This window comes from Bos indicus, chromosome 15, assembly GCF_029378745.1.
Source record: "Bos indicus isolate NIAB-ARS_2022 breed Sahiwal x Tharparkar chromosome 15, NIAB-ARS_B.indTharparkar_mat_pri_1.0, whole genome shotgun sequence".
NCBI lineage: Eukaryota > Metazoa > Chordata > Mammalia > Artiodactyla > Bovidae > Bos > Bos indicus.
The window spans coordinates 39,602,180-39,628,830 of record NC_091774.1 but is presented as its reverse complement, the minus strand read 5'-3'; the positions used below and the strand labels follow the sequence as shown (position 1 = coordinate 39,628,830).

The window sequence follows — 26,651 nt, the reverse complement described above, 5'->3', positions numbered from 1 at the left end:
TTAACACCTTAAAATATCAGATCATAAAGTGTTCTAAATGAACTGTTTCTCATTAAGTCACACAGCACAAAAAGAAAGCTTTAAAAATAATATATAAAAGGGCTGAAACTTTTGAACTGAGTTTCACTTAATGCATCAAACTTTAATTGAACCAGGTGAGTTGCAGCAGATAGACTGATTTTACCACTAGGATCAGGATGATAACCCAAACACACACAGTTAAATATGTACAGAGGCAAAGACTGACAAAAGCCCATAAATTATCATATACAATATACTTAGAGCATAAAATAAATTCCTATTAGAGAGTTTTAAATACAAAGAATTAATCTATCTTGCCAGAGTTCCCAATTAAATTAACTATAGCATTGATTCATGGGGTCAACTAAGGATATTTTAACATTATTTAGAAACAGAAACAAAAATTCATAAAAATACAAATGAGAATTAAATAAACACAAATAAGAAAATTAAAAGGAAGATGTTTCCCTAAAAGCTATTTAAAGAGAAATGCAAATATTCATAGTATTTTGTAAATTGGTCCCCATCCTCTGACAGGCTTTGCCACAACCAAACACAGCTTGGTTCTTCATAAAAATCAATTTTAGCAGAGTTCTGATATGTGAAATACATATTTTCTACCTACCTTGAATGTTTATAAAGTTTACGAGGTCTACTATGCAATTTCCGATCCCAGTTCTCTGGATCACTGGAGTTACTGTCATAGGGATGAGGCCGTCCTGCCATCCCACTGCAAGCTTCCTCACACTACTGCTCTGAAAGCACACATGTAGACCCACAACCTACATAAGAGAGTAGTGTTGGCCTTTAAATCTATTCCATGCAGAATCAATAGTCACAGAATTGCATATATTTTCTGATATTATTGTGATTTTTTTAAGTGATTAACAGGATTATTAAACATCAGACACACAAAATGTCACAAATCAGATTCAAATAAACCTTACATCTCTTTAGGTACTTTTCATTTGATTATCTGATTAAATGTGTTATTCCTGTACAACATTTTAACAATATGCCATTTGTATTTAGCAAATATACTTAACTGCAATTTTAGTACCTTATGCCTCATGTTTCCAAACATTAATATAGAACCAAAAAGACAAAAACAGTCCCACAAAAGAATAATTCTTTTAGACAAAATTTCATTTGGAATACACTTCTTAATTACTTAAAGTTTACGATGCTTAACAAAACACCTAGTAAGCTGACAATGTTGTTATTTCTTAAACCAAGTTAAAGACCATGAATAAAAATTTAATATTTGTTCAAAACTAAAAGTATGTAAACATCCTAATGTTTCCTTACAGTGCAATTATCAAAAAACATTTTATCAATGATTCATGTATTTTATGCCTTTTCATATGTAAGGCTTATGACTGTTAGTGCTACTACAGTCATCTGAAATTATAAGAAAACTCATTTAACAATAGCTTTACAAAATACCTGAACTAAGTATATTCACTATCCAATTTAATCTTCACAATCAACTTACAAAAGTGGCATTATACGCCCCAAAACAGAAGAGAAAAGAGTTTAGTAACTTTGCCAAAGGTCACAATGCTGGTAAACGGCAAGATTCTAAAGAACAATGAGAATGTATAACTATACAGAATAAAGTCTTGATACTGAAAGATGGAAAAACGCTCAGACTGGAGTATTTTGTTTAAAAATAGTAGGTCAGATTTGACTCAAAGACTGCACAAATACCAAAAGAAAAAACAAATAAGGTTAAATAATTTGAAAAAAAGTCATATAAACTGGATTAGAATCCAGGTTTCCAGACACCCATTCCTGTATGCTTTGTATATACTTTTCTAAGTTGGATTTGACAGAGGAAGTGAGGAGGGAGTTATCCATAAAAGACAAAGGGATGAGAGGTAGTGGGATGGATGCCCACATTCTCCATCAAACAAAGGCAAAGGGAATCCAGAATTGGGGAAATACCGTACCTCACTGAATTGTATAGGTTATTCCAGTACAATTTCACCAAAAATGCCAAAGATAAACTCATGAAAAGTGTTAAGTCTATCGCTGCTGCTGCTGCTGCTGCTGCGTCACTTCAGTTGTGTCCGACTCTGTGTGACCCCAGAGACGGCAGCCCACCAGGCTACCCCGTCCCTGGGATTCTCCAGGCAAGAACACTGGAGTGGGTTGCCATTTCCTTCTCCAATGCATGAAAATGAAAAGTCTATCTCAGAGCTAAATTAACTATTTTGCTATGTTTTAATTTTCTTCTGCATAGTTACCTAGTACTTTCTTTCTAAAACAATTGAAAAAACCTAATAATACATGAACATATTAATATAATAAATATGTAAATAAAAAGCTCAAACAGTGAAATAAAAATAGTAAAGGGGGAAGGAAGAAAATTATACAACAGCTAATTCAAATTCCTCAGCAAATGACACACAATTTGCTTAATACTTCTGGAAAAGAAAATGTTTCCTGAAAGATTGCTGAATGATTAAAAATCAGTCATATATTATATGAATATAAAAACCACAAAATTGTTATGAAAACAAAAAAGACTCATTTGATTTTTTAATCAGAAAAATTAAAATGTATTCATTAAATAAACTTTTTTAAACTTCAATTTGGTATTACAGTTAGGTATCTGTACTGAAAAGATGAAGCAAAAGAGAAATGTAAAAAAGAACAAATCAGATAAAAGAGAAATTCAGATAGGAAACAATGGCCACAGATCAAAAGAGACCCAAAAGGTAGAAAAGAATAGTAGGGAAAACTGATAAAGGGGGGAAAGAAAGATGTAGAGGCTTAGCACGATCTGTAGAATGAGATTTAGAGTTTTTTCTCCTTACTGGATGGATAGGTTTTCCTGGAAGCTATCTCAGCTATTAGCATTTCCTTCAAGGGGCACATTAGCTTCTAACCCTTAACTATCGAAGACACACCCTTCTGGAAACCCACTGAGTAAAGTAACAATAAGCCTGGATGTCTCTGGGGGGCCAGTGGTTAAGACTCCATGCTCCCAGTGCAGGGGAAAACTAAGATCCTACATCCCACATGGCAGAGCAAACAAACAAACAAAAAGAATAATCCTAAGCGGCTAGTCGAGGCTATGGTTTTTCCTGTGGTCATGTATGGATGTGAGAGTTGGACTGTAAAGAAGGCTGAGTGCCAAAGAATTGATGCTTTTGAACTGTGGTGTTGGAGAAGACTCTTGAGAGTCCCTTGGACTGCAAGGAGATCCAACCAGTCCATTCTGAAGGAGATCAGCCCTGGGATTTCTTTGGAAGGAATGATGCTGAAGCTGAAACTCCAGTACTTTGGTCACCTCATGCGAAGAGTTGACTCTTTGGAAAAGACCCTGATGCTGGGAGGGATTGGGGGCAGGAGGAGAAGGGGACGACAGAGGATGAGATGGCTGGATGGCATCACCGACTCGATGGACGTGAGTCTGAGTGAACTCCGGGAGTTGGTGATGGACAAGGAGGCCTGGTGTGCTGTGAATCATGGGGTCGCAAAGAGGATGACACGACTGAGCGACTGAACTGAAGCCATGGGAGACACTGATTAAAAAATACAACCCCAAGGAATGAATAAGGTAAATTTTGACTCATATTTTCCACTATTTTATAGTGGGTAGCACGTATCTAGTAGCAAGAAAATATCAGTATGTATTCCTAATCAAGCCTACTGAAATTAACAACATGTATATTGCAGCCAGCCACAAGAAAGTAAAGAATGTTCAGATGAAGACTACTGAAAAAGTCAATTGAAAAATCATATTTACATTTCATTTGTTAATAAAACTTGAGTATTAGCATGTGAAGGATTTCACCCCCACTTCTCATTCCCAATAGTAAGGGTACAAACATATAAATGAAGATGGAAAAAAATATACCTGTGTTTGCCTACACACGTTAGCATATTTTTAAATACTACAGATTTAACTAGAAATAGATAAAAAAGCAAATGACATATTAATATTTTCAAATGCTAATCTTTTATATTTTAACCAATCTCTGTGCCATACTCAGTGAAGTTATATTTATCTTATTTCATTTATTCATTCATGCACTTACTGAACACCTAATATGCTAAGAAATTTACAGATGCTAAAGCAAGTTGGATATTGTTGTTGTTGTTTTCTTTTTTAAATTTTATTTACTTTTGGCTCAGTAGTTGTGGTGCACAGGCCCATCTGCTTCGCCACATATGGGATCTTCCCAGACTAGGGACTGAACCCAAGGTCCCTGCATTGGCAGAAACACTCCCAACCACTGGACCACCAGGGAAGTCCTTTGGACGTTGTTCTTGTGCTCAAAAAGTTCACTGTAGTATGGGAAAAAAATACTCCACTAACAGCTCTGTACCACTTACTCCTGTATCTCTCCTACCTGAGTAGTCTTGTGCCATCACCCCAATTCTTCAACCTCATTAAATCTTGGATGTTCTTTGGGATTCCATCTTCATCTGCTAGGTCCAGGAAGACAGCAGACAAAGAAATAAGAATCAAACCCTTGAAAACACCATGTTTTACACACAACATATACTGAATCAAAAATCCGGAAGTCATCCTTGACCTCTCCTTTCCTACCATCAAATCTAACTTTAAATTCTTCTTTTGACTCCTTCTTTCTCTTATGAATCATAAGGCTGTTGCCTTCATTTAAATCTTTAACATCTATCAATAAACCTCTTAGTTGACTTCTTTATCTCATTCAATTCCACATTTGCTCTGCTGTAATCACAATTATCTTTCTAAAAACTTTAAATGGCTCTTTATTTCCTGATCTAAATTCTTTACCATAAAAAGTTCTTTAAAATCTGACATTTGCATCCCCAATGTCTACTTCATATTAGGCAAAATAAAGATCTTGTTGGGATCTTGTAATCATCAAAAAATAATTACTAGGTTATTGGAAACAAATAGACAAAACAAATAGACAAAATGTAACAATTCGTTACTATTTTTAGGTATGACAGAAATAATGTAAACTCTAAATAATCTAGAAATAAACTGTACAGAGGATGGATCAACTGGGCCTATTGGTGAAGACATGCATTCAGGACACTGCCAAAAGTCAATTGTGGAAAAAAGTGATTCAATTGCTTCTCCTCTTGGATATTACTATCTTTAAAAAAAAAGGTTGTGGAGGGAACCAGAATCTTTACAACTACAGTATCATAAGTACTCCCTGGACACCACTTCCAGGCATTACTTGATGGCAATGACCCAGAGAAGAGTTTTTTAAAAAAAAATCATGATAGTATATGGATACAATTTATTCTGTCCTTACTACTATCAATGTGCTAGGAAGTTTATATACTTTTTCCTATTTAAAGCTCAAAACAACCCAATATTACTACCCTGTTTCATAGGTGAGGAAACGTTAGGGCTAAGATGTGAATCCCAGCCTAACTGAAAGCCCATGTTCTTTCCAACATAATAAGCAAAGTACACAGAAGTTCGTATATTTGCTCCTTATTGCTAACAGATGTAGCTTTTTAACGGCAGCCATCTTGTGGCTTTTTCCAAACTACTGAGATCTCACTCTAAATAGGGCACTACACAAGAGCTTTTCTGTTAAGTGAAATTGTTTTTATCTCTCAAATTTTGCAAAGTAATTCAAGTGAGGTGTTTATTGGAGAGGAAGACCTTATAGAGAAAGAAACCAGTGAAGAGAACAAATCACACAGTGATACCAGGGGCAGTTACCAAGGACTGTCTTCAGCTGCACAGAAAGCCAAATATCCAGAGGTATAGTGGGAAAGACTGACCAAAAGGCAGTCAAGAAGGCACCTGAGCTAGTACAATGTCCTAAGGTAACCTTTCCTATGGTGGAAAAGATCAAAAGGAGTGATAGCCCCACAGGGCAAATGAGTCATTTGAGATTGGCAGACTGAAAGAGCAAACACCTAAACACTGACATATTCAGAGGGGTCTAGAAGTAGGAACAATTTCGGAAGGGCCAGAAACTTGAGGGATCATTTGATGAGATTCCCTCTTATAGGCATAAAAGAGAGACTGTACCATCTTAAAGGCACAAAATACATAATATAGATGTAACTGTGAAAGAACAAGAACAGGTGGAAAAACTTTTAAAAGAAAAGGAAACAGAGGGATGAAAAGGAACTTCCTGCAAACACAGCTGAGAGAAATGATCATGTAAGTCTCCTGCAAATAATTATTTAAACCTGGATAAAATTTTAATTGTTTTAAAGCATTTTTTGGAAAGTGTCCCAAAATACACAGTAGAAAAAGAAGAGTTTACTCTTGAAAAACTCCAACTAGAAGGGAACAGAATCATGAGATCAACTTTTAGTTTTTCTATTGAGGGCCCTTCCTATTTGCCAACAGATAAGGTGAAAGGGAAAGGGAAGTCGCTCAGTCGTGTCCAACTCTTCGTGACTGCAGCCTACCAGGCTCCTCCGTCCATGGGATTTTCCAGGCAAGAGTACTGGAGTGGGGTGCCATCGCCTTCTCCAATAAGGTGAAGGCAGTCACAAAGCTCAAAGTGGTAGACAAAATAGTTCAGGGCTCGAAGTGCAGCTAGAAATTTAAGGTAGACTTACCAGGAATGGAAGAACCACAAGAGCATAAAAATCTGAGCATAAACTCTGCTCAGTTAAATTACACATGAATGGGAGGGTGGGGAGGAGACCCCAGGTAGTCTCTACGGTAGACCATAGAAGAATTGAAAGCTGCATGGCTTAAGATCTATATAAGTTTGATGCTTTTTAACCAAATGCATTCCCCAACCATACACAGCCCAAGCAGCAGGAAAGCTGAAGCCCTTACTGGCTTGGAGGTGTCAGAGGACAGAGATTACTACTGGCAGACAAAATAGGTATTAGGAGGAAATTCCCAGAAGTAGGGAACCACAGGGCAGGTGAGCTCCAAAATTTGACTATAAACTCTGCCCAAATTTTTGGCTGACCACCAAATTACACAGGTACAGAGAACCCTACCTTACCCTACTCCCCAGGAGACCAAACTGAAAAAACAAGTAGTTGAAAGAAAAGAACTGAGCACAGGTATCAGCTGCCTCACACAATGTGAGCTTCCCCAACGGTTCATCCGTAAAGAGTCTGCCTGCAGTGCAGGAGACATGGGTTCAGTCCCTGGGTTAGGAAGATCCCCTGGAGAAGGAAATGGAAACCCACACTCCAGTATTCTTGCCTGGAGAATCCAATGGACAGAGGAGCCTGGTGGGCTACAGTCCATGGGGTCACAAACAGTCGGGACACGACTGAGCCACTAACACTTTCCCTTTCACACTGCGTAGGAAACTAAGTTTGCAGATTGAGTCCAGGCAAGTTAATGGTCCGCTAGAACCAAAAAACCCAACAATTTTCACAAAACACCAAAAATTTCAACCCAAAATTATGAGATTCAAAGAAACAAGACAGTAAAAAGGCAGTCAATAGAAACTGACTCCAAGTGTGTCTGAGGCAGGAGATAGTTGGGCCCCAGAGTAGGCATTTACAACTGACCTCTTGTTTACATTTCTAAGGGCAAGAGAAAGAAGGGCTTCAGGCTGGACACATACAACTAGCCTCCTGTTTACATTTTCTGAGACAGGAGACAGGTGGGCTCCAAGTTAGGCATTTATAATCAGCCTCCTGTTTGCCCTCTGAAATGAAAGCAACAACAGCAACAGGGTAAATAGCCAGGCTTTGTCTCCTGTGGATGACGCAAGATAACAGTCATGGCAGGAATACAGAGGGCCTAAACCTTGTTTGAGTAAAGGATCAAAATGCCATATACTTCTGGAACACTCTTGGGTAAGGGAGACACTGCACATGCAGAAAGGCTCCTTGGGGGTCAAAAAGCGGGGAGGGGGCACCACCCCATAAAATCCATAATATGTGATGCTAAGACTGTCCCATAAGCCTTTGGGCTAGAATTCATTTGGAAAAAAGTTGCACGCGCGCATTGGGGAGGGTCCTAGGGCAAAGGCAGGTGTGAAAAAAGAAACCAGATAATTGGCCAAAGGCAAAGACCCAGAAGAATTGCCCTATATAAATGATGTAACCTCCTCTGTACTGCACTCATTAGGAAAGCCGTGCACACTTTTTCTTTCCGGATGTGTCTCTCTGCCTTGTTTCTATCTTAACAGTTTCTGTGTGCTCTGCCATTTGTTGTTATGCTGTGTTTCTAATAATAAACTTTGTACCTGCAATTATGGTTTTGGCCTCTGTGAGAAATGTATTTTTCACTGGGAGCAAGAGCCAGGGAAAAATAGTTTCTAGCCTCTAGCCCTTGCGGGTGTGGTGGCTAGGACTCCTGGTTTTTATCCAGGCTACCCAGGTTCAATTTCTGGCCAGGAAATTAAGATCTTACTTCATGCCACTGCTCACTGCTGCCTCTCCAAGATCAGGTCTAGATGTAGGATTTAGCAAATAAAGAGTTTTCAAAGCATATATTATAAATAAATTTAAACAATTTAAGGAAAGTATATTCAAAGTACAGAATAAGAAAATGGCCTTGAGTGGCAGAAAGGTAAGCTTAATAGAGAAGTGAAAACAAAAAAGAAAAAAAAAAATTCAGCTCTAGCTGAAAAGAACTAAAATGAAAAAATCTAATAGATGGACACAACAGCAGATGGAACTACAAAAAATTCAGGTAACCTGAAAACAGAGCATCAGAAGTCACTCCACCCACAGAATAGAAAGATTAAAGAAAAACAGCTCTGCAAACACAGATGAGACAGCATCTAATGATATAGCACAGAAGTAACTGGAGTCTCTACTAAGATACTCAACAAAATGGAATCTCAAAAGCACTATGGTAAGTGAAAAAAGCAAGACTTACAGCTTCTATACCATATGATTTCATTTATATAACACAGAAAGACAAAACTGTAGGGATTACAGATAAAACAGCCCGAGGTTAGAGTTGAGGGAACTACACAGGGATAGCACAAAGTAATTCTGGGGGTGATGGAACTATTCTGTATCTGAATTGTGGTGGTGGCAGTTACACAATTGTATGCCTTTGTCAAAACTCCTAAGAACTGCACACCAGAATTTTATTGTATGTAAATTTAAAAAGAAAAAAAAAGCTGGAGAGATGTTTAACTAATGCAAGTATCAAATATATTAGCATGACATAATTAAGCTGCTTTCTGATCAAAACCCCCACATCATACTGCCTCTCTTACCATCCTCCCACTGCCATGGAAGACACATACAAATTTTCGATCATAAACACTGGTGAGAATTTTTCTACTTGTGCCACAATAATAAATGACTTACAGAAAAGGTTTTAGAATCAGATAAAACTAAGTTATATGACTTGGTACCAGCTTCTTAACCTCTAAGACCTCAACTTCTTTAAATGTGAAATGATGAAAATACAATTCTCATTACCATCATTTTATCTATTACTAACGTAACTGCCAATCAAATTATTATAAAGAATAAATGAGACAGGACACCTTATATAGTAACACAGTCCTGGGTACCTTGCTGAATTTCTCTTGTAGACTACCTATTACAAATTTTGCATAATATTTCATTAGTTCATTCATGACTTTCTATTTGCCTTTTGAGATCACTGGAAACGAGAATTCCCAGACAGCTGCTAAGCATTTATTGAGCATCTGTAATGTGCTAGATGGTTGGAATAAAAAGAGGAATATGATATCATAGTTGGTAACAGTTTAGGAGCTAAATCAAAACCTTACATTGTTCCTATAGTAACTATGATGTAAAACAAATATTTCACTCTTAGCTTAAAAAAGCACATTGCAATCTCTGGAAGAATAGACCAATTACCCTAGTTTCTAACCTCTGTGAAAACTCCTTCAGTTATTTTTAATCAGAATATTCTTGCTGTATCCAAGAAGCTTAAAATTTTTTAATTTTTTCTCTCAATGAGATGTAACAGCCTCCTTGCTACATAACAAATTATCACAAATCCAGTGGCTTACAACACCATCTTAGCTTCTGTGGATTAGGAATCCAGTATAGTTTAGCGGGGTCTCTTACAAGGCTACAACCCAAGGTGTCAACTATAACTAAATTTTCATTAGGAGGTTCAACGGGGGAATGATCCACTTCCAAGGTTACTGAGATTGTAACAAATTGATTTCCTTACGGCATGAAGATTCAAAGCCAGTGATGCAGAGATAGGAAGTCTGCTAGTAAAAAGGAGTCTTATGTAACAATTAGGGAAGTAACTTTACATTCAGTTCAGTCTCTCAGTCACGTCCAACTCTTTGCAAACCCAGGGACTGCAGCACACCAGGCTTCCCTGTCCATCACCAACTCCCAGAGCTTACTCAAACTCATGTCCATTGAGTCAGTGATTAGATTACCTTTAGCATATTCTTTTGGTTCAGTTCAGTTCAGTTCAGCCACTCAGTCATGTATGACTCTCTGCGACCCCATGAGCCGCAGCACACCAGGCCTCCCTGTCTATGACCAACTCCCAGAGTTCACCCAAACTCACGTCCATTGAGTCGGTGATGCCATCCAGCCATCTCATCCTCTGTCATCCCCTTCTCCTCCTGCCCCCAATCCCTCCCAGCATCAGACTCTTTTCCAATGAGTCAAACTCTTCGCATGAGGTGGCCAAAGTACTGGAGTTTCAGCTTTAGCATCATTCCTTCCAGAGAACACCCAGGACTGATCTCCTTTAGAATGAATGGACTGGTTGGGTCTCCTTGCAGTCCAAGGGACTCTCAAGAGTCTTCTCCAACACCACAGTTCAAATTCATCAATTCTTCGGCGCTCAGCTTTCTTCACAGTCCAACTCTCACATCCATACATGACCACAGGAAAAACCATAGCCTTGACTAGACGGACCTTTGTTGGCAAAGTAATGTCTCTGGTTTTTAATATGTTGTCTAGGTTGGTCATAACTTTCCTTCCAAGGAGTAAGCATCTTTTAATTTCATGGCTGCAATCACCATCTGCAGTGATTTTGGAGCCCCCAAAAATAAAGTCTGACACTGTTTCCACTGTTTCCCCATCTATTCTGCTCTCTCTTTAGGGAAGGGGATTATACAAAGGCACAAACACCAGGAGACAGGGCTCATGGAACTACCTTAGGGTCTGTCACCATATTGTCCAACACATTCTACCTTAATATAACACTAAAAGTGTGCTCAGCCCTTGTTCTAATTACACATGTGTGTGTGCAAAGTTGTGTCCAACTCTTCGTGACCTCCAGGGAATTTTCCAGGCAAGAATACTGGAGTGGCTTGCCAATGCCCATGCCAAGGGATGTTCCAAACCCAGGGATTGAACCCATGTCTCTGGAGCCTCCTGCATTGGCAAGCAGATTCTTTACCACTGAGCCACCTGGGAAGCCCTCTAATTATACATACCTACCACTTTTGGCTGTGACAAATAGTGCTGTGAGGTCAAGGAGATAAAAGAAATGTATGTGCTTTGTCTGTACGTGTGTTAGTATAGTGCTAACTATAATACTTTTCAGTCCTGAATATTCATTGGAAGGACTAATGCTGAAGCTGAAGCTCCAATACTCTGGCTACCTGATGCAAAGAACTGACTCACTGGAAAAGACCATGATGCTGGGACTGATTGAAGGCAGGAGGAGAAGGTGACAACAGAGGATGAGATGGTTGGATGGCATCACCAATGTGATGGACATGAGTTTGAGCAAGCTCCAGGAGTGGGTGATGGACAGGGAGGCCTGGTGTGCTGCAGTCCATGGGGTCACAAAGAGTTGGACACAACTGAGCAACTGAACTGACTGAACTATAATATCACTATACTAACACAAAACACATTTTTTTATCTCCTTGACTTCACAGCATTATTTATCATAACAAAAACCTAGAATTGATCTAAATGTCCATCAGAAATGAACTAGTTAAAAATCTGCACAATATCATGAAGCCAGTAAAAATGAGATAGGTACTGATAAGAAAAATACTCCAAGATATAATGGTATACTAAAAGGCACAGAACAGTGCTTCCCTGGTGGCTCAGTGGTAAAGAATCCATCTGCAGTTATAAAGGACACGGGTTCAATCCGTGGACCCCATGGTCCAGGAAGATTCCACATGCCACGGGACAACTAAGCCAGTGCACCACGACTATTGAGCCTGTACTCTATAGAGTCCATGAGCCATAATTACTGAGCTCAAGTGTCCTAGAGCCCATGTTCTGCAACAAGAGAAACCACTGGAATAAGAAGTCCATGCAGCACAACTAGAGAAAGCCCACGTGCAACAATGAAGACCCAACGTAGTCATAAATAAAATAAATCTTTAAAAAAGTCCTTTTAAAAATAAATAAAATAAAAAGCATGGTACAGCTACATATTGTGTACTCCAATACAGCCTTAAAATATGTATACAAACACTCACTCATGTTTTTATATTTTTTAAATGTCTAGCAGTATCACATAAAACTTATGATCAGTTGCCTCTGAGGAAAGGAGAAGTGAGACTTAGTGACTCGCATGGTAGAGATCTGTCTGCAATGCAGGAGACCCAGGTTTAATCCCTGGGTCGGGATGTTCCCTGGAAAAGGAAATGGCTACCCATTCCAGTATTCCTGGAGAATTCCATGGACAGAGGGGCCTGATAGGCTACGCTTCATGGGGTCACAAAGAGTCAGACACGACTGAGCAACTAACACTTTGCTTTTCATTGTACTTCTTAACACTATTTGACAATACCACACATTGTTTTCAAAACTGGGGAAGGGGGGATTAAGTATTTGGAGATGGCTTTGTTACAGAAATTTTCTTGTTTAATTTTACTGTTTCCTTATAATTCTGTTTTTGTTTCTGACTGCTTAAAAATGGTTGATACATATTGCAGGGGAGGAAAAATCTTTTTCCCCTACCCTTCCTAAGTTTTCTGGGAGCCCTGTAACAAGACAAATTAACAAGAGAAAAGCATACAAATTTATTTAATATAAGTTTTACTGGGTTGGCCAGAAGGTTCATCTGTTTTTTTTCTGTACGATCTTACAAAAAACCCAAACAAACTTTTTGGCCAACCCAATACTTGACACTGAAGCCTTCATAAGGAAATGAACACCTGGAGAAACAATTAAACCTGAGTGTTCTCATGTCAAGTTTAATGAAAAGCAGAAAATCGTGGAAAGATACAACAGGACAAAGAGGATGAGCTGAGTACAGTGAACTTACGAGTATTAGCTGTTGTTCAGATTTCTATGTTCCTTCACCTTTGGAGCTAAAGATGCTCCTTTCCTCTGGGCATAGGCAAGAAACTTCTCATAAGGACTTTATAACCTGCTTTAGAGGCAGGTCGGAAAGCTCCTCCAGCATATGCTGTTGTTCTAATTCCTTCTGCTTAAAATATTCCACATATAAAGGTTCCATACTTTGGGGTAGTATGTTCTAAACCCCATCATTATGCATTGGTAGAATATATTTCTGCCATGTCTTCCCTTAAACTGTAAGACTCCTTGAAGGCAAGAACAAAGTATGACTCATATTTGTGTTCCCACAGCTTAGTACATGTTGTATGTAAGCTTTTACAAAATATTTTAATGAATAAAATTGAGATAAAAGGAAACTAAAGGGCTTTTCATTTAACACAATCCACTACTATGAAGATTTACAGGGAGTCTTTAACTTAGTTTGGGCTTCCCTGAGAGCTCAGTTGGTAAATAATCCGCCTGCAATGCAGGAGACCCCGGTCTGATTCCTGGGTCGGGAAGATCTGCTGGGGAAGCAATAGGCTACAATATTCTTGGGCTCTGGAGAAGGAAATGACAACCCACTCTAGTATCCTTGCCTGGAAAATCTCATGGACTGAGGACGGAGGAGCCTGGTGGGCTGCAGTCCATTGGGTCACAAAGAGTCGGGCACAACTGAGTGACTAACACTTACTTACTTATTCTTGGGCTTCCCTTGTGGCTCAGCTGGTAAAGAATCCGCCTGCAATGCGGGAGACCTGGGTTCAATCCCTGGGTTGGGAAGATCCCCTGGAGAAGGGGAAGGCTACCCACTCCAGTATTCTGGCCTGGAGAATTCCATGGACTGTATGGAATTCCATGGGGTCGCAAAGAGTCAGACATGACTGAGTGACTTTCACTTTAACTTAGTTTAACTTAGTTGCTTATCTTTGAAAAGAATTGTATTGTACAATCATACCCACCAATCATGCAAATCATACCCACCACTCTTGCCAATTTTACCCTCAAATGAGCAAAAACTACCTGATGCCAATACTCACTTTTAGGAACTATACACTAAGAAAGTGGTGTTAGAGGACGGAACACAACAAACATTCCTGTAAACATTTTTAAAGATATTATTAAATGACCCCTAATATTCCCCAAATGATTCCTCAAAGCTGCCTGTCTAAATCTTACAGAAGCACTTTCAATTGTCAAGACTTGCATTCTTTTTTAATTTGATACAATTAAAATAAAGCAAGTAAATAAAACTGAGAATTTTATTTGGGTACTTTTACACTAGATTATATCTGACTGAATTTTATGTAAATAGTTTCAGAACATCAAATTCAATTGACTTATGTTTTCATTCAAAATCTATTCATTGAGTACTCAGTATCTTTCCTGGCATTTGCTAACCGCTAGGGATACCCTAACAAACAGATTTAATAAAATTGCATGAATTTTCCATTAAAAGTAGGGTACTTTGTCTATTTGAAAGACTTCTTTATCAAATCCACCAAAATGTAAGACTTCCAAAGTCAGCTCATATTCACTCCTTGAACTTCCAGAGGGGACCTGCAGATTAAAATCTCTGAGTTAATTGATTTTATCACTTTTATAGAATTTCTATTGAAATTTTGCTAATTTCTTGTTTAAGACATTAACACTTCAAGAACCATTTATTATCCCATCTTTAACAGCTCAATCAATGGTTGAAAAATCTTTCTCTTATTAACATTATAATGAACTAGATGCTGTTTACAGTGCTAAATTCTTAAAACTCACTGAAAGGCATATATGATTTTTTTAAATTTTCTAAAAAAAGTATCAATGTTTTATTTTCTATGTGTATGTCCCTATTTTTCCTTTTCTTCTATGACTAAATAGCATTGCCTTCAAAACCAGAAACATCTCAGTTGAAGCAAATCACCTTGACATAAAATTTAATATAGGCAAATCTCCAATAAGCTGATGAAGTGCCTAAATCAAAAGAGATTATATTCAACTCCTTAAGAACCCTTTAAACAAAGGCAGACTCCAGCAATGTTCTATTTTTTCCTCCATGATCCTTTAAACAAAGTCAAACTTTCAAACAAGGTCTTCTTTTTCCCCTCTGAGAAGTTTTAAAAATAAGTTACATGATATTTTTCATATAACTTTTACTATGCTGTTGCATTTTGACCCATTCATTATCCCATTACCTTCCATTCCTTTCAGATGTTTGCTTATTTAACTGCCCTCAATTGAACAAGACAGAAAAGGCCTTAAGCATGATTCAAGCTCTCGACTGCAGTGTTGCCCAACAGAACTTTGTGTGATAATGAAAATGTTCTGTCTGCACTGTCCAAAAAGTAGCCACTAGCCACATGTGGCTATAAAACACTTGAAATGTACAACCAATGAAATTAACTTTTAATTTTCATTTTAATTCATTTAAATTTGAATAGCAATATGTGGCTGAGCTAAGAACCAAAGAATTGATGCTTTTGAACTGTGGTGTTGGAGAAGACTCTTGAGAGTCCCTTGGACTGCAAGGAGATCCAACCAGTCAATCCTAAAGGAAATCAGTCCTGAATATTCATTGGAAGGACTGATGCTGAAGCTGAAACTCCAATACCTTGGCCACCTGGTGCAAAGAACTGACTCACTGGAAGACTGATGCTGGGAAAGACTGAAGGCAGGAGGAGAAGGGGAAGACAGAGGATGAGATGGTTGGATGGCATCACCGACTCAATGGACATGAGTTTGAATAAGCTCCAGGAGTTGGTGATGGACAGGGAAGCCTGGCGTGCTGCAGTCCATGGGGTCACAAACAGTTGGACACGAATGAGCAACTGAACTAAACTAATGTGGCTGTAACTACCATCTATGCTAGAATAATAAGCAATGACCAGTAAGTACCAGAATGGGTTCCTGAATAATATGATCAGTTATGCACCTGAAATACTTCCTTAGGTATCTGAGCTTTAAAATTTACTTTTAATGTAGTCAACAGAGATGATTTTTAAAATGTCATGCCATTTTTCTCTATAGTATATTCTCTTTACCCTTTTCTCTACTCTTCCATCTGGCATTCACATTACAGAAAATAGAGGAGATGGCCAAGATGATGGAGTAAGAAGACCTTGAACTCATCTCCATCCACAGACACATCAAAACTACTATTTACAGAGAACGATCTAAAGGAACAACTTGAAGATTAGATTGCTGCAGGAAACTTGCTGCAGAAAAGATTTTCCTCAGCTAAAGACATAAAGGAACCACATGAGAAAGGTAGGAAGGGTGGAAACACTGTATTGTCAGGACCCTCATCACTTGCTTAGCAACCCACAAATAGGAAAAATATCACAACTGGTCATCCCCAAGGAAAAGGGTTCAAGCCCCACATCAGGCTTCCCAGTCCATGGGGTCGTGCACCAGGAAACAAGTCCCCAGAATGTCTAGCTTTGAAAACAGGAAAGCTTATGTTTGGGAGCCTGAGAGGCGGGGAGGGGGCGTTAGGAAACTGAGATTCTGCTCTTCAAGGGAGCACACAAAATCTCAACATGCTCCAAGTCCCAAGCAGAGGCAACAGTGTGAAAGGAACTTGGACAAGACCCATTTGCTGATCTTAGTGAGCCTCCCAGAGAGACAGGAGGCAAATGGGACACTCCTTGGGGGAGAAAATGATGGCAACAGCCATTTGGGGGAGCTTGTCCTACCATGCTAATGCTAGTATGGGCAATCTCCATTCTGGAATGTTCCCTCTAGTCTATTAGTGCCAGGGACCCAATACAACCCTCCAATGAGCCAGCAGCAGCCCTGTGCCCACTAGGCCCTGCAAAGAGCCATACAAGAAGCCTATTCTGCCCTCCAGGAAGCTTGCAGTCACCACATAAGGCACAGCTAACTGGACAGAGGACAGTACTGCCTAGGAGCACACTCACAGTACTCAGCCCCAGAACAGTATAACGGTTCACGCAACTCACATAAAAGGCACCTTTAGAGCACACAGCTCTGGTAACCAGAGTGGAGTGTGCTGCTGGACCCCAAAGGACATCTCCTACATGAGGCCACTTCAAGATAAGGAAACATAAATAACCCACCTAAGATATTGAAAGAAATACAAAGATTTGGCCAAATAAGGAGATAGAGGACCATATTCCAAATGAATGAATGAGACATAATCTGAGAAAAATAACTAAATGAAGAAACGTAATCTACCTGCAAAAAAAGTTCGAGGTAGTGATCATAAAGATACTCAACAAACTCAGAAGAATGAATAAACACGGTGAGAAGTTTAACAGCTAGAAATACAAAGAACAACAAAGGATATGGAATAAGTGAAATAAAAAATACAGTGAAACCAATCAGCAATCTGGAAGACAGAGTACTGTAAATCACCTGAGCTGAACAGAAAAAAGAATGGAAAATTTTCAAATGAGGATATAGTTTAAGAAACCTCTGGGACAACATCAAGCATACTAACATTATAGGGGTCCCAGAAGGAGAAGACAGAGTGAGAAAGCGGGCAGAGAACTTACTTGAAGACATCATAGCTGAAAACTTCCCTAACCCAGGAAAAGAAAAAACATTCAGGTTCAGGAAGCATGGAACGTCCACTCCAGGTAAGAACACTGGAGTGGGTTGCCATTTCCTTCTCCATGGGATCTTCCTAACCCAAAGATCAAACGCAGGTCTCCCACATTGCAGGCAGAGTTTTTATGGTCTGAACCACCAGGAAGAGCACAGGAGCATATATATGGGTCTTTTTTTTTTTTTAATCACACCAAAACAAATTATAATTAAAATGGCAAAAGTTAAAGATAAGAGAATTTTAAAAGCAGTGAAAGAAAAGCTAACTAGTCACACACAAGGAACTCCCGAAAGACCATCAGCTGACTTTTCTGAAGAAGCTGCAGACCAGAGGGGAGTGGCATGACATATTCAAAGTGAAGAAAGAAAAAAACCTACAACCAAGAATACTCTACCCAACAAGGTTATTGTTCAGATTTGAAGGGGAAACAGACTTTCAGCAAAACCTAAAAGAGGTCAGCATCACTCACTAAATCAGCTTTACAAGAATGTTGAAAGAACTTCTATAAGTAGAAAAGAAAGGTCCACTGCTAGAAATATGAAAATTATGAAAGAAAAAAACAATTTGTAAAGGTAAACATACAGTAAAGGTAATAGATCAACCATTATAACCCACTCCAGTACTCTTGCCTGGAAAATCCCATGGACGGAGGAGCCTGGTAGGCTGCAGTCCATGGAGTCACTAAGAGTCAGACATGACTGAGTGACTTCACTTTCACTTTTCACTTTCATGCACTGGAGAAGGAAATGGCAACCCACTCTGGTGTTCCTGCCTGGAGAATCCCAGGGACAGAGGAGCCTGGTAGGCTGCCGTCTCTGGGGTCGCACAGAGTCAGACACAACTGAAGTGACTTAGCAGCAGCAACCATTATAAAGTAGCAGGAAGGCTAAAGACAAAGGCAATAAAATAATGCGTGGCCACAATAAATACAAAGAGATTTTAAATATGATGTCAAAAATAATAAATATGTATGGATAAAAATGTAGAGTGGTTAGAATTTGTTCAAAATTAAGAGATCTATCAATTTAAAACAACCATATATGTGTGTATACATATATTTATTAACCTCATCATAACCACAAATCAAAACTCTGTAATAGATACATACACAAAAAAAGAGAAAGAAATTCAAGTATAACACTAAAGACAGTCATCATATCACAAGGGAAGATAACAAAAGAACTACAAATAACTACAAAAGCAATCAGCAAATAATTTAAATGGCAAAGTATAAACCTATCAATAATTAACGTAAATGGACTAAATGCTCCAATGAAAGGAGAGTGGCTGAATAGATTAAAAAAAAAAAAAGACCCATATATATGCTCCTATGCTCTTTCCTGGTGGCTCAGACTGTAAAGAGTCTGCCTGCAATGCGGGAGACCTGGGTTAGATCCCTGAATCAGAAAGATCCCATGAAGAAGGAAATAGCAACCCATTCCAGTACTCTTACCTGGAGAATCCCCATGGATGGAGGAGCCTGGCAGGCTACAGTCCATGGGGTCGCAAAGATTCAGACACAACTGAGAGACTAACACTTTCACTTTATAAGCTCACATAAGAAAGTCACTTCAGATTTAAAGATATACACAAAATGAAATGAGGGGGTAGGAAAAGGTATTCCATGTAAGTGGAAATGAAAAGAAAGCTGGTATACCAATACTTATATCAGACAAAACAGACTTTAGAACAAAGACTGTGACAAAAGAAGGCCATTACATAATGATAAAGGAATCAATCCAATAAGAAGATATAAACAATTATAAATATACATGCATTCAACGTAGGAGCACCTAAATATATAAGACATATTAACAATCATAAAGGGAGAAACTGATAGTAATACAGTAACCGCAGCAAACTTTAAAACCCAACTTATGTCAATGGACAGATCATCCAGATGGAAAATCAATAACGAAACACTGGCCTTATATAATACATTAGAGCAGATGATTTAATAGATATATACAGAACACTTCACCCAAAACCAGCAGAATATACACATCCTTTTCAGTGCAAATCAGTAGATCAAAAGTTCAGCCACAGAAGTGAAGTGAAGTGAAGTGAAGTGAAGTGAAGTGACTCAGTCATGTCCGACTCTTTGCAATCCCATGGACTGTAGCCTACCAGGCTCCTCTGTCCATGGAATTCTCCAGGCAAGAATACTGGAGTGGGTTGCCATTTCCTTCTCCAGGGGATCTTCCCAACCCAGGGATTGAACCCAGGTCTCCTGCATTGCAGGCAGACGCTTTGCCGTCTGAGCTACCAGTGAAGCCCTTCAGCCACAGAACAATTCTCAATAAATTTAAGAATACTGAAATTACAAGTATCTTTTCTTAGTAAAAGTATATATATATATCTTTTCTGAAAATAGCATGAGACTAGAAATGAACTACAAGGAAAAAAGCTATAAAAGACAAAAATGTGAAGGATTAAAAAAATGCTACTAAACAATCAATGGTTTATTGGAGAAATCAGAGATGAAATAAAAAAATACCTGAAAACAAATGAAAATGGAAATACAACAATCCAAATCTAATGGGGCACATCAAAAGCAGTTCTCTCCCTATGAGGGAAGTTTACAGTGATACAGGCCTACCTCAGGAAACAAGGAAAATCTAAAACAACCTAACCTTGTACTGAAAGGAACTAGAAAAAGAAAAAACAAACCCAAAATTAGTAGAAGGAAAGAAATAATAAAGATTAGAGCAGAAGTAAATGAAAAAGACTTAAAAAAAATAATAAAGACCAATAAAATTAGTAATTCTTTGAAAAGATAAACAAAATTAATAAACCTTTAATCAGACTCATCAAGAAAAAATGAGAGCCCAAATAAATAAAATCAGAAATGAAAGGAAATAAAATAGAAACGACACCACAGAAACACAAAGGATCCTATTACTAATAACAAATATATTCCAATAAAATGGACAACCTAGAAGAAATGGATAAATTCCTAGAAACATGCAATCTTCAAAAACTGAATCAGGAAGAAGTAAAAAAATCTGAGTAGACCAATTACCAATAATAAAATTGAATCAATTAAAAAAAAAATTCCCAACAAACTAAAGTCCAGGACCAGATTTTACAGGTAGATTTTAGACTTTACAGAATTTACAGATAGATTCTTCAAAACATTTAAAGAAGAGCTAACACTCATCCTTCTTAAACTACTACAAAATATTGAAGAGACAGGAATGCCTCAACTCATTCTACAAGGCCTGCCATTACCTTGATACCAAAACCAGACAGATACCACAAAAAGAGAAAATTACAGGCCAATATCACTGATGAACACAGATTCAAAATCTTCAACAAAACATGAGCAAACCAAATTCAACAATACATAAAAAGGATCACACACTGTTATCAAGAGGGATTTATCCCAGGTATGCAAGGATTTTTCAGAATCTGCAAATCAAAGTGATATACCACATTGGCAAGCTGAAGAATAAATAAGGCCACATATTACAAAACCACAACCAACACCATACTCAACAGTGAAAATCTGAAAGCATTTCCTCTAAAATCAGAAATAAGACAAGGATGCCCACTCTTGCACTTTTATTCAACATAGTGTTGGGCAGTCCTAGCCCTACTAACCAGACAAAAAAAAGAAATAAAAGAAATCCAAATTAGAAAGGAAGAAGTAAAACTGTCCCAGTTTACAGATGATATGATACTAAGTACAGAAAATCCTAAACACACTACTAAAACCCACTAAACAAATAATCTCAGTAAAGTTACATTGTTGGTAGGAATGTAAACTGGTGCAACCACTATGGACAACAGTATAGAAGCTTCTCAAAAAATTAAAAACAGAACTGCCATATTATCCCTACAAATGAGACAGCTAGATGTATATGTAAATTTCCCTGATGTCTTAAGATTACCAGAAGGTATGTTATTTTCTGAGCATAAACACAGTATAAAGTGTTAACAAGTTATATTCCCTTTACTATTTACACAGCACTTTTACATAATTTATTTCATTATTAAACTCCTGACAATTATGTTCAACCTCCATTTTTCATGTGAGCCAACAAAGTCTCAGAGTAATTAAGTAACTTTTATGTCATAGACCTAACAGTTAGCTTTAAACACAGATCTAAATGATCCCAAATAAGGTATTCCAAGTAGAAAAGTATGATTACAATGTTAAATGAGCTTAGAAAAGTGTTATTAATAGTTTCTAATCAAGTATTTCAGTTAGTGATTTCACTATGACAGACTATCACCCTCAACCAAGTATCAAAAATGTTAATTTCAGTTCATGACCAAAAGTACTAATAGGTCATTCATTTCAACTACAAAAAAATAAAAACAAGTACCATGTAATCAGATATCTTACATTTTTTAAACAGAAATATATAATTAAACTATTAGGATAAATAAAGATGCTTTCTTTTATTGGCATACTTTTAGCATTTTACAAATCTTCAAAAATCTGTGACATAAGGTCACATATTCCACATAAAATCTTTCCCCTTTAATGTCAAGTTTCTATTATTTCTACATGGAACATTTACTAACTTCTTAATCCTCTCCCAAAGAGCATCTCTTTGAATTCTGATTGCTTACCTTCCATAGCTGAGCTCTAGATTTCTGCTTCCTTAACAAGCCAAGACTCAGTTTATGACAAAGTAAACAAGAGCAAGCCATAGTAGGGAAACACAACATTAGCTTAAGCCCTAATAAACATTCTATCCAAGAGGAGAAAACATTTCAAAGTAGTTCTTCCTCCATTAATGAGCATCTTTCTCCCTTATTGTAGGTTCATAACCAACAAAAAACAAACAAAAAAGAGAGTCAAAGATAAAAATACAGCTGAAATGAGTGGCTAAAAAAGCGTCCTATTACTTCATTGTAAATTAAACTTAGAACTGTAGATGTTTTGTTTCCTTCTCCCTCATAGGGTCCAGCCTGCTCAGATGCATCTACCATACAGAGGAGTAGAGAATGTTATGTCCTAAGAATTGAAGGCTCTAAAAATAGAACCAGAAGGCACTGAGCAAAAGCATATTCAGTTGCTTCACAGGCCTCATCTAATCTTCCCTTGGGAAGGCATCTCACTCAAGGAATTGAAAGACAGGAGAAAAATACTTCCAAGAGAGAACTTCCTTACTTTACAAGTCATGTAGATACACGGGGAGACGAAAATGATGGTTCCTCCTTCAACAAACATAATCTCCAAAAATACGTAACAGGTTCTTCAGGATGTTTTTTAAACTCTCAAAGAGGAAGACCTCATAGAAAACATACCATCTTCTCCTGTTTCACTTCCCACACCAGAGAGAGGCAGGGATTGGGTGAAGAGGTATTAGACTAACTTGACCTAAAAAGACTGGGCTAAAGAAAGAAAACTAAGTCTGCCAATTCCCAAAGTAGACCTGATTGAAAACCAATATTCTATGCAGTCTTTGCATAAGTTATGATAAATAACTCTGTCTTGTAAAAGGCAGAGCTCTTTGTAAAGCTGCACAGAAGATAAAGTAGTACTTAACCATTTCATCTTCCTTTTAAAAACTCTTTCCCTCACCTAGCCTTTCTCAACCTTACTCCCTCGGAAGACCTTCACCTTGCCCTCTATATTTCTAAGGCTCACTTCTTTCTTAGAACTGACCTCTAAACTCCCATTCCCCACAGTCCAACTAAGTATGAATCAGATTATGTGATTAAAGTATTTCCCTCTAGTGGGTAAATGTGGTTTAATCCACAGGGTTCAATTCCACAAATATCATTAAGCTCTACTACATACAAGGCACCACGTGTTTAATCAAAGTACCTATTCTTCTGACAAGAAAACTAGTTAAATCAATCCTGTAATGGACAGTGTAAAAGAAAAGCACGTGAGTGCCTGCTTCACCTCACACTCTTCTCTTCCCATTTCTTCACATCTTAATGCCCCTTCTCCCTACCCCATCCTCCAGGAATCAATATTGCTTCCAATAAAAGTCAGTGACTGGGAAGACAAGTGATGGTAGAAACAATAAACATTCAAAACTACAGATGAGTAGAGGGTCTCCTAGATTTTATGTATTAATCACAAGTACAATAAAAAGCTTCTCAATGTATCAATTCAAGAAACCTACAAATCAGCTTTGCTCAGAACTCTGAGTTATTAAACCATATATAGGGAGAGTTTTTCCCTTGTCTTATTTCCATACAAGGAAATATCTTTTTAAATATTTAAAAATTTAAATTATTTAAAATATTACTAAGCATCAGTTCAATTTGCCCAACCACATTTAAAGGCTATTAAACTTAACTGCTTTCAGTTAGAACTGGTATTTTCCCAAGTACTCCTAGTTTTGAAGCTGCAAACTAATTGGCATACTTGCTTTAAAATCTTTTTTAGTTGTACAATTATTAATTTTTACTTAGAGCTCCAAACCTACAGAGGAGGATACAATAACTGACAGGTTTGGTTTGGTTGAGCCACATGAAGTTATTTTTAACTGTTTCAAGTAGTTGTCAATATTTTTAAAAGTCAGGAGAATGGCAAGCAAAAGTCTAGATTTCCTGTGTTCTCTTGAGAAGGTTGAAGACTGGGGCCAAATTACTGCACTAATCAAGTGAACCTGAGAACTGGATATTCCTCTTTACATGAGGCATAAACTCTCTAGTGTATTTCACTCATTTTTATTTTCTAGTATCTGAAGCATGTAAGTTTGCTGAAAGGTGCATATTTTCCAGATCACTTCAACAAATCATCTAATGTATAAAGCCACAAAGCAGGACATATTGGTTTGCAACTTCATAGTTAATAATAAAATAACTTTTTACAAGACTTAGAAGAAAGGTTGAGGAAGAAAAAAATTCAGACTGGTGGAATGGTAACATACAGAATGTAAAAAGCCCACCTGAAAGTTTTTCTAGGAGAAAAAAAAAAAGGTAAAAATTCAAAAACATTTTCTAGGAGGAAAAAAAAAAAAAGGTAAAAATTCAAAAACATTCCAAAAAATTCAAAAAAAACTGAAAGCTTTCCTAATTGAACCTATGTTACTCCAGTTCCTTGTCACACTCCAAGCTTCAGAACCTCCCTTCCCACTTTCTCTTTATGTATAACAATAGCAGTTAGCCCATAAACTCTGAGAAATGTCAGAGAAATTTATGAAAACACATATACATCTTCAAAAACAATTCTCCTCACACACTTTTTAATAGTCTTTATCCACCATCAAATACTCTCCCGAGTTATTTCTAAGGCTTTCTGCTTCGTATTCTAATGACTATAGTCCTCACTTTCAAAGCCTGGGCTTCAGTCCTAGATGGGTTTTCCAGTATAGAAACTTTTTTGGCCCTTACAGTTGCACTCCTTATTACATCTCTTATTCTAATTTCTACATCTACTTCATTCAAAATTTATCTATAACCCCCTCTCTAAAAAGTCTTGATCAAATTTGTGTAAGGGGGGTGGGGATACCAGTTGTACAAAGAAAATCAATATACTGTTAGTTTTCTCTGATATTAATTTAAATAAAAAGCATGAAGATTCTTAAAGAGTAAAAAAAAAGTTTAAATAAACTGTATATGTTAAATGCATAATGTGACAAGAGACTGATGTTCTAGCATGTCTGGACTAGTGACTTCTCATCACGGGCACAAAGTACTAACGAGAAAAATTAGCAGGAAATCTGTGCGGCCCAATGATGGTCACACTGTCCCCACACTAACAAGTTACTACATGATGTCTACCTTCCTGCACACCATTCAAGAGGATAAAGGACTTGTATCTGAAGAAGAAAAAAATAAGCAGCTTTTCTGTGAGAATTTTGGGAAAACAAAGCTTTACCGCACGTCATATCGTTACAGCATAAAACCACGCAACACCTTATTGGGGTCTCATTCCTCTTCACCCAAAGCGAGACTGGGGCCAACTTAGCCCCTATTGTGATGCGCCCTCCTCAGGATGTCGCGGCGTTAACCCAGAATGACAGAAAAGGGGCGGGGCACAGGGTTCCCCTGCCCTGGGAAAGAGGGTTGAGGGTATCGCCTTCATCTCTGGGGAAAGGCCTCAGAACTTCCAACCCAAAAACAGCACCCCTGAAACCCAAGTCCCTTCGCTGCCTCTCCGAACTGGGAGCCAGCGGCCGGAGCCCAGAACCCCACCCACGGTCCCCCAGCAGGATCTGGGACGCCCAGACCACCGCCACAGCAGTTGAGCTCTCAAGCCCAGATTCGTCCTCCGCCCCCTTCCTCCTTCGCCCCCACCAAGCCCAGGCTCCGGCGCCGCCCCTACTGAGTTCCCCAACTGAGTCCAGTCACCCTCGAACCTGTAGTCCCCTTTAAGTGTCCAGGCACAGGCCAGGGCCAGCGACACCTCCGCTTCCTCCCCAACCAGATCCCTCCAGAGAGGTGTCTGTGGCTGCGGCCGCTCGAGCGGCTGCGGCTACTAAAGCCGCCCCAGCAGGTTACAGGCCGGCTCCAGGCTGCTTCTCGCGAGATCCCTCAGATCGAATAGGCGAGATTAGCTGAGTCGTCGCGAGAATGGAGCCTCACCGCCCAGTAGTTGGGCGGGGCGCAGAGGGTGCCCGCGGTTGAGGGAGTGGCAGCCTGGGGTGGGTGGGCGCTCAGCCTGGGGGCTGGTGCAACAAAATGGGAAGCGCTTGTGTCCACAGACGTCAGCTCAGAATCTACTGCGATCCTCGAGCCTGAGTGGCTGCGAGCTGTCACCTCCAAATCTTTTAATACCACATTTTCCCTTGATTTCTTGTTACCGTTAGAAAAAAGCGGACATCCCAGAGTTGGAGAAATACCTAAGGACTCTGAGTTTACTCAAGGAAAGCGTTTTCCTCAACGGGGTGAACTCCGAACGCCTTTGCCGGCTCAGCTGGCGGTTATTAACCGGTCTGAGTTCAGGAAAAGGGGTTTTCGTCAGAGCCATTCTCTATTCCTACCGTCCGCAGCTGTTTGTTTTTAAACACTGGGTAAGCGGGAATCCGTGTAC

General features: G+C 38.5%; 1 protein-coding gene across 8 annotated transcripts in view; it reads right to left on the bottom strand.

Moving 5' to 3' along the window:
* The window catches only part of BTBD10 (BTB domain containing 10), a 75,353-nt gene extending 49,197 nt beyond the window's left edge, over positions 1 to 26,156 (bottom strand). Inside the window, exons 1-2 of one of the 8 annotated variants that reach the window (XM_019975121.2) lie at positions 25,978 to 26,156; positions 4,386 to 4,464 (exon numbers count right to left, since the gene is read on the bottom strand). In XM_019975121.2, the coding sequence (XP_019830680.1) occupies positions 4,386 to 4,426 (41 nt within the window). In that variant the 5' untranslated portion in view covers positions 4,427 to 4,464; positions 25,978 to 26,156. Of the gene's footprint in view, positions 1 to 646; positions 804 to 4,385; positions 4,465 to 22,282; positions 24,547 to 25,977 lie in introns of those variants that run through there. The other 7 variants (XM_019975119.2, XM_019975116.2, XM_019975117.2 and 4 more) reach the window with 7 other exon arrangements.
* Positions 26,157 to 26,651: the final 495 nt, after the last annotated feature.